The 9,794-nt window shown below is 33.3% G+C and overlaps 1 protein-coding gene across 2 annotated transcripts in view; it reads left to right on the top strand.

Annotated features, from left to right (window-relative positions):
- The window catches only part of LOC122719467 (allatostatin-A receptor), a 32,201-nt gene continuing 22,407 nt past the window's right edge, over positions 1-9,794 (top strand). For both annotated transcript variants that reach the window (XM_043945289.1, XM_043945288.1), the window contains exons 1-4: positions 1-724; positions 1,696-1,825; positions 4,575-4,841; positions 7,688-7,936. In XM_043945289.1, the coding sequence (XP_043801224.1) occupies positions 285-724; positions 1,696-1,825; positions 4,575-4,841; positions 7,688-7,936 (1,086 nt within the window). In that variant the 5' untranslated portion in view covers positions 1-284. The remainder of the gene's footprint in view (positions 725-1,695; positions 1,826-4,574; positions 4,842-7,687; positions 7,937-9,794) is intronic.

Below are 9,794 nucleotides of genomic sequence, written 5' to 3'. Positions count from 1 at the left end.
TTTTCCACGAAATATTCGAGGATGAATATCGAGGAACACGATGTCTGAAACGATCTTCCCAACCGCTGTGCCACAATTCGCACCGTGAACGAGCGTCGAAAATGCTCGCGAGCTTCCTGTCGAGAACGAGAGCGAAAATTGAAAATGAGAAACTGGTGACTTTGTTGAAAATTTGATATGATTCGGATGAGGGTGGAATCGATGGGCGAAGAAGCAGCGTGAGGAAGAAAACTTTGCTCGTTCCAAGGCAAAGGGAAGGTGTTACAAGTTAGTGCGATCACACGATGCTTCAAGAGATGGAGATCACTTCGGAGAGGGTGATCAAAAATCTGACCAACGTCTCGAACTCGATGAATAACAACGAAACACTGAGGTACAACGAGGAGTTCGATTACAGCTTCGATCGCGACCAAGTGGAGAAGATAGTGGTTGTGGTCGTTCCAATATTTTTCGGCATGATAGGTATATTGGGACTGGTTGGGAATTCGTTGGTGGTGATCGTGGTGGCGGCTAACCCGACCATGAGATCGACCACGAACATCTTGATCATCAATCTGGCCGTGGCAGATCTCTTGTTCGTCATCCTTTGCATACCGTTCACCGCCACGGATTTCGTGCTACCGTTCTGGCCTTTCGGCAATTTTTGGTGCAAGATGGTCCAGTACCTCATCATCGTCACTGCCTACGCCAGTGTTTATACTTTAGTCCTCATGAGCCTTGATAGGTGAGTCAAATGATAAATCGTTTTTTTTTCTTTCGAAGCAAAAGCTAGGATCGTTTGTCGATTTGATAAATTAGAATTATGGAGATACGCTTCATCCTTGGATTATTGCATCGTAGAATATTTCGATTTCAATATTATAAATATTGTAATATCGTAACAATGGAATATCGATTATCAGAATTTTGGTTTTATCCTTTAGATGTAGATGGACGTCCATTATTCGAATTTTATCCTTTAAATATCGTAATCTGTAGAACGTCAAATATTCGAATTTTAATTATCCACCAATCAATTTGATCGCTCCAACACAAAGACACGTATTTTGAAGAATATTTGATATTGCTTAATTTCTTTAATTATTTCGCGATGCATTCACAAATTTTGCATTTGTTCGAACAATCTTTGTTTTATATTATATAAAAAAAAATATATTTAATATATTAATAATATATTAATTATTAATAATTAAATATATTTTTTATATATATATATAAAAAAGAAAAAGAAATCGATAATAATATTGCACGATAAAACACGGTTGTCGATATTTCTCAGATATAATCCATTCAACTATAAATATCAGTTATGTCTCGAGATATCGTATGCAACGATGCACTAACAATGCTCGTTTCTCGAAATGTCACACGTGCGAAAGGATCTTGATTTTCTCACGAAATACGCGATTTTCTATTTCCTCCAAGTTTACGTTACCCTTTTTTTGAGTTATGCGGATTTATACGTGATCGGATTTCCGATTCCATCGATATTGCTTCAGCATTTTTCGAAACTTTTTCGAAATAATTCGCTTCGCAGTATCATCGCGTGGAATTTTCCAATAATTTTTATTCTTCTCGATACTGTTCGAACGGATATTTATATATATAGAAATATATATAGAAGTTTTTTAATCAGTGGGGATAAAAAAATTTTTCAGTTTTTGAATAAGATTGTTGGATTACAAATTGTTACAGATACTTGGCCGTGGTTCATCCTATTTCCTCGATGTCGTGGAGGACCGAGAACCACGCGATCGTCGCCATTTGCATCGCTTGGGCGATGATATTCGCGATATCAACCCCTGCATTCTTCGTCCACGGCGAGGTAAGTCCAAACTCTATAATTGATTAAAACACCTTTCAAAATTGATGATTTTCTTCCTCTCCGATGTATTTTCATTTTCAATTTTTTTCATTTAATTTTTATTTCATCGTGCCCACTCCCCCTTCCTCGAGCTCCTTTGCAATTTTAATTTGCATATTTACACACTTCTTCGATTCAAAATAGCCTGAAATGAAAGATGTTATACATATTTTTCATACAATAAATTATCAGCCTATTAATAAACAGACCGAGAATAAGAGCAATAAGATTCCAAACTTCCTAATAATAATAACAACGAAGCTTCTCCAAAAATTCCTCAAGTTTTTCCCCGAAATTAAGATTGGAAATGAAATATTTTCAGTTTAAAATATATAACAAAAATTCTGATTCCCGTGGATCGGCAGAAATCTAGTTTTCCTTTTGATTTTTTCAACCCGATTTCTCGTTGTCACTCGCATTGTTGTCGCCCCCATTCAATAGGCCAATATCTCGATAAAAATGATCAACACCGGATACACGCATTGCTATCCAGATTATTTACAATTCACTTGCGATTCGCTGTTCACTAGTATTCGAGGGAAGGAGGAGGTGGAGGGGGAGGAGAAAGACGGATAATAGGGGACGTTCGTTCGTGTATTTAGCGGGAGGGGGAGAGGATCAATTCGATTCGAGGCGCGAGAAAAAAAAAAAGATTGAAAAGAAGATAGGGGGCGAGGGGGAGGGGGATCGAAGTTGACAAAAGGGGGTTGATTAACCCTTTTCAAATAATGTACCGGTAATGGTGGTGGAAAATTGAAGTGGGAATGGGAAGGAAAATTCGCCTCATCTATCCGGTAATCTCCCTTTCGAAGTGTTCTCACTCTTAATTAGTTTCGGGTGAAATGAGCGTAATCGGCGGCGTGGCGATTGACGGTACGTTTCCTAAAAAAAAAAAAAAAAAAAAAGAAAGGTGGATAAACGTGACATTACAAGGTGGAGTGTACAGAAAAGTACTTACACGAAGTGGTTCAATTTATCGTGACGTTTGAATGTTTCTGATTGATCGAGGCTCAATTATAATTTATAAGTTTTAATAATGTATTATTTTGATATGGAAATCTTCGTGATATGATGCTTTTTTAAAACTTTGTGTTAGAATTGTCAATGATTGTACAGAGACGAGTATTGTTGTTATGAAAGTAATTACAATCTGTACAATTGTATTTTTATTTTTGAATATAAATTAATATTGAGCCGATATAATTTATTATTTATATGTGTGTATGGGAAAAAATATCTTGAAGTTAATTATCCAAATTGTTTAGAGCGCAAAGGATCAATTTTGTCAAAAGCACTTGCATAAAAATCCATAGCTATTACATAATCAACTTGGTATTAATTATAATTACTAGACATTTGAGAAAAATCTGTGGAACGTGCATGACAAAAAAAAAAAAAAGAAAAAAAACTCTGAACATCCCTTTAGAAGCTAAGATTTCTCCGATTACATTCGCAAACAAATTTTATTATTTTCGCAAAGAAATAAATACGCTTAATTATTTCTATCATTACAGTACAGTATTTATTTTAATCAATTAATCACCAGACATTTCAATGGCAATAATTCAATTCATATTTATCCGTTACTCGAACACACGATAATCTCTTATCAAAATGTAATTGCCGGAAATATATTTTTAAATCACGACCACGCACGATAATCCCATATCGTCAGATTCACACGATATCGACGTGCACACACACCTACACACATACGTGGACACGAGAATTATCCTCAGATACGTTTTGCGCAAATTTCGTTGAATCATTCCAGACACACGTAGAGAGAGCTCATTGTCATGCATTATACGATTTTCCGCGACTCCACCAACGGAAATGGGAGAAATAACCATTCCTCTGTGATCGTTCGATGATTATACACCCCGATTTTAGGTATATAACAGGTGCCATTTGCGAATCATAATATCCGAAAATGTTGTCGTATGGAATAATTGGAATCGAATCGAAGGAGGGAAGGCTCGAGGCAAGGAAGAAATTTGTTGTTGCGTGTTAAATTGTGGCGCAATTGTGCGTCGTTGTATATAGTAATTGCGGTATTTTGCATAATGGAATCGTGGTGGTGAAATTCGAGCTGTCATGTTGTGTCAAAAGTGTACTTTATCTTTGATTGCGATTAATCATTGTAATTATCGTGTAATTGTGGCGTGTGATTATGTGTTTAGAAACAGGAAACAGTCGATTTAATGATTAATTATAATAATAAACGTCGATGAAACGAATTCATGGTTTTTCTTTCTGTTATTTTCGATATTTCATCTTTAATTCGCGATGTTTAAATTTCCATGTTATTATTCAATAATAATTTGATTAATTTTCAGTAATTGCTCGTTCAAATTTTATTGTGCTTATACATGTTTAATATTCATTGATCTGGAAAAGAAGTTGATATATGCGTTAACTCTTTGAGTATTAAACACTGAATACATACCCATATTTGTAACAAAATATCAATCTCTCGATCTTGATAGATGAAGTGGCTATTGAGTTTTCAGTTTCCAGAATGGAAAATTCAACGAGATGACGAAATTTCGTAATATCTTTCTCGCGAAAACTATTTTAAAAAAATTAAAATTTTTGTACATCTTGAAACAATTCGTGTTTCCTCGCGTGTATTTCGTATATATTTTTTCTCTCTCAATACGATATTGCGGCCAAGAACTATTCTCTTACATATGTAGATTCACTTTAGTTTCAGGACATGGATGGCTCGTCGTCGGAGAACCTGACGGCTTGTCGAATCCTACCGCAATATAATTGGCCGTTATTCCAGATGTCGTTTTTCCTGATGAGCTACCTGCTGCCACTGATGCTGATATGCTTCTTTTACATTTGCATGCTCATCAGGCTCTGGCGCACCGATCGCGTCAGTGCCGAAAGCCGTCGTGGAAGAAAACGAGTCACGAGGCTGGTCTTCGTCGTCGTTGGCGTTTTCGCCTTTTGTTGGTGCCCTATACAGGTTAGTGTCACTTCATTTCCCACGACCAGCTCTCCATTCATATTTTCTCTCTCCCTTTCTGGTAGTAGTATTACAGAAAAATTTATTCAATTTGTATAATCAATTTGAATAAAATATCGTACGTTTGATTAGAATGAACAAATGATTCTACGAATTTTTCTTTTAGTAAGTGATCCTTTTCTCGATTGAATCGTTTACGAATAAAATTTTTGTTGAAATTTTGTCTATGTCGATAATTTACAAATGATTTCGTGTTCTTTTTTGCATGTATTTTTGATGTATCTATTTTCAGTAATTTTTGTGATACTTTTTCCAATTGTAAGTTTACAAGTCGTAAAAGAATCATCGTGATTATTCATCGTGAAAGATTGTAATAATTTTTTCTTATCACGAAATTTGTTAAAATATTTTTCAAATTCAACAATTTCTAATATACCTATCGTTATGATTAAAATATCATTATGATGAGAATAAATTACCATGCACAATTATTTTCTTTCTTTCAAATGAAACGAAATAATCAATCCAACAATTGCAAAGAGGAGAAGAAAATCTTTACTTTACTCTCGAACAAATTAATTTATATTTTTCAAATTAAAAACTTTGTAATTTTCAATTAAGAAAAATATGTATGTAAATTACTTCGATTCAATTTATTATATATATATATATATATTCCCAAAAATTGTTATTTTATTATCTACTTTATACACATCAGATTTACATTTATGAAGATAAAAAAAGGAAAGGGGTGTGATTTGTTATAATTTGTCGGAACGTGATTTTGCGCACGGAATGATATCAGTCGTAAATGGTGGCCAGTAGAATTGAATGGTATGTATATTTTGGCACGGCATTTCGGGGCGAGACCCTCGATGGGGAAAAAAATTTACGATCGTTTACAAACGCAATGTAATTAACTGGTACGTGGGTATTCGTGGTAATGGAGATGGAAGATAAATCGCGAAAGGAAATTGTGCGGTGGAATTTGGCAATTTCGTGTGGATAATTGGGAATATCGAGATGAGGTTTATCGATCGATGATATGGATGATATGGATTCATTTTTTTATTATTACTGTTATTATTTTATTTATCATTACGAGATAGGTAAAGTCGAAATATATCTTTTTAAAATTATTAATCGTATGTTTTCTAAATTGGCAATAATATTGCCATCATTACATAATAATTATATCATTTTATAAGATATTTATTTGTTAAAATTTTTTTCTTAGTGTTTCTTTTCTATTCCGCTGTATTTTTAAGTTAGAAGAATTTGTTCGTGAATTATTCTCGTGGTTTGTACAAGGATATTTTGCACTTGATAACGTAGCGAAATTTATAACAAAAATATTGGAATAATCATGGAGTATTTGTCGTGTGAGTTAAAACTTTGAGAGAAAGTTATTGGAATTATAAATCTACCATGTTGAAAGTTACACGTATGCTCTACTTTTAGATAATTTATTAATCAATTTGTTCTGAATGAAATTTGAATAACTTTTGCTTCTTGATTCTTCTCAATTTATGAAATAGTAATACCGTTTAATCGTTGGAACAAATCTATTTTATTAATTAATATTAGTCTTATTTCATACACGCAACCCTTTCGAATATAAAAATAAAACAAATAAAACAAAATAAAAATAAAAAAAAAAATAAAACAAATTTTCTTTATTTTCTTTATTCTTCTTATTTCTGTTTCACCATGGATTATTGCAGATTGGAAATAGCAAAGCAATGCAAAAAAAAAAAAAAAAATTGCAAAGCTGTGCCATTCGTATATCGAAGTTTTTAAGACCGAATAGCACGTCGATGGTTCTTTTGTGTTTTGTGAATTTTTACCTTTCTCGCTTTTCTTCCATTCCATGGACATTGGGGGAGGGGACGATGTGTCCCTCGCTTCGTTGAAGATATATCGGACACACACGCATGCGTTTATTGAATTTCTGGTGCAAAATATTCTTCTTTGAAAATGTGTCGGTTGTGTATCGAAACGTAACAGAAAATTGTGACTGTGCTGTTGCGGGACGAAAAATTTTATTCGATCATGATACGACCATTTTATGCGAGAAATATTCCATAGAGATGTTTCATAGAAAATTTACTTAACGTTTATTTGTTGATTCAATTATTTATCCATTTTATGTATTAAAATCACGACGAATATCAATTGTGAATTAAATTCGCATATTTTAATGCCAATATCGATATAATATTGATTAGTTGTATTAATATTTGCAAGAAATTGACGCAATAATTATTTATTTTGATTTTTTTGATAATTTTATTTTATTTGAAGGTATTTGGTTATAGAATAATTTAGAATTGTAATTTAATAAAAGGATTGATTTCTCCTTACAATAACAAGTATCTTTAAAATTTAAAATCCAAGCATTTCGATAATTGAATTCCATTTCAATCTCGAAATTATTGAAAGAAAAATATTTTTAAAAAAATGAATCTCGAATTTTTCTCTCTCTTTTTTTTTTTTTAATTTTTCATAAAATATAGCGAATATTTAACGCGCGTATTTTTATGTAAGTTTTTTATTCGGATATAAAATCAGTGAACTGAAAATTCATTCAAAAAGTTGATAGACTGTTACATCAATCTTTTTAAAACTCTCAGTGGTGATATAGCCATTAATGGAATAAGCCATTGACGGCACGCTTTCTTTTCTGGTTCGTCCTTAATTCCTATTTCCGCATGGGATGATCGATTATCGATCAAACAAAACAAATTTTTTACTCCGTTTTATTTTTACCGAAAAAAATTTTTTTTTTCTCAATTTCGATTCTAATAACGATTTCTTTTTTTTTTTTTCCTTTCTTTCTTTCAAAGGTAATACTAGTGACGAAATCGTTGGACGTGTATCCATTGACATCAGCGACGATAATGGTGCAAATAGCGAGCCACATTTTGGCATACACGAACAGCTGTGTCAATCCTATTCTTTACGCCTTCCTCAGCGATAGTTTTCGAAAAGCTTTTCGAAAAATTATTTACTGCAGACCTCGATCGGATCAAAACAGACAATTGGGACCATTGACGAAGACTACGAGAGCTGCCAGTACCGGTGACATCATTTAGGTGAGTTTCTTTTTTTCCTTCGAGTTTAATCATCTTAAAACTCTTTATTTTTATCATGGTAATTTTATAAATTTCCAATTCTAATCGTTTAAAGACTATTATCTAAATAAATTATTAGACTATTATCTAAATAAAAGTAATAAGGATTAATTTAATAGGAAAATAATATTTAACGAATTAGCTTGTTCGAATCTACGATCATTCTTTTATTCGATTAAATGTCATTTCGAAAATACTTTCGTTCGGTTATATTCGGCATATGTCGGCAACTTCGATCGGCAATATTCGGTAATATTCGGCACGTTCCGGCGATTCCGATTAGAGCCGAATTTGCGCGGCGGTTTTTATGAAAATAACTTTTATAAAATGATATTGATAAAACGAAATTCATAATTTTTTCGATTACAAAAAAATTATAGCTTCCTTTTTTTATATTTTTTCATTCGTAATAAAAATTTCGATAGAAATTTGTCTCCGTGCAAGTTTGCGATCTGTGAAATGAGTAATCAAAATGTAAATGTATTTTCTTTCGTTCTCGTTTAAAATTTCACGATAGAATTAATTACCTCATAAACAATTGGCTCTTCATAATAGGGAGAGAGTGAAACCCATTTTTTGCTTTCGTCACTTCTCGACCTCTGGGAAAACTTTCTTTGTTTAAAACAAAGACACGGCTTTGAAAACACATTCACTTCTTCAGGTACCACTTGTGTCGCTGTAGGCGTAGATCTTCAAGTTGAAAATGCATCAAGGTTTTCCGTATTCGTGGGAGGCTTCTAGGTAGTTACACTGACCTCGCTTCCATATCCATTTTTCTCTCCATTTTACGAGAGATGTATTTCGAATGAATTCGCGCGATCAAAAGTTATAATCGAATATCGAGGGGGAGGGGAAAAAAAATTTTCAAAAACCACCTTGCAAAAGTTCATCACGCCAATTAATTCTTCAATTAATTATTTTTCATCGAATTCAATTTTCGATTCCAAATTTAATTTCTTCTCTCCCGCTTGTTTTTAAACATCGTTTTTTTTTTCTCGAAGGGAAAGATTAATTTTTAAAATAACAAAATTTTGCCGAATTCGAGAAACCACTTTTACCCCTCGCATAACGTGATATTCAATTTACCCTATTTCATTATATCTCATTTGCATTGTTCGTCGCGCAACGGACATATGATCGATTCAACCAATAGTGACAATACACACGTGACTGGAGGCGGTCCAATTAATTTGATTCGTTGACAATTTACGATAACTTCATCACGGTGCATGATGTCGATCGCATCTATATATTCAAGAACACGAATGAGATACAGTGAAACAACGATATTAAAGTAGAGAAATAACAAATATAACGAGAGCGTTCGTTAGATAAAATAAATGGGCGTTGACGTTAGATAAAATAAAGATCGTTACTTGACTGGCCTGCATGCACGAGTGATGCGATAATCTTATTATTATGCGATATGGTCGTCGAAAACGTCCAATAGGAAAGTATTTAAACCCTTGTGATTAACGATCGAGGAATACAACCTGACCTTTCTTCGAGCCAAATATAGATCGCTTCGTTAACGAAACTTTTCCCCTTCTAATCTCCGCACGAAAGAATGCTAGAAAAAAAAAAAAAAATCCATCCAGTTTTAAAAATTACCTCGAAAATATATTTCCAAACGAAATAACGAAATACTCGAGTTTCCTTTTTCTTTTTCTCGAATCTTCAAAGATTTCCACCAAATACCGTATCCTTTAATTAATCCTCCTGCAGGAGTTTCGTTTCATTCGATTCGAAATAAAGTGAAACGAGACTTCCCCAGTGCTCCTTTTTCTCTCTCCACCTTCTTGTTGCTCGCTACACGCAC

Source organism: Apis laboriosa, unplaced genomic scaffold, assembly GCF_014066325.1.
Source record: "Apis laboriosa isolate Shangri-la unplaced genomic scaffold, ASM1406632v1 scaffold78_cov150, whole genome shotgun sequence".
Classification (NCBI taxonomy): Eukaryota; Metazoa; Arthropoda; class Insecta; order Hymenoptera; family Apidae; genus Apis; species Apis laboriosa.
This window is presented reverse-complemented; position numbering and strand designations above follow the sequence as displayed.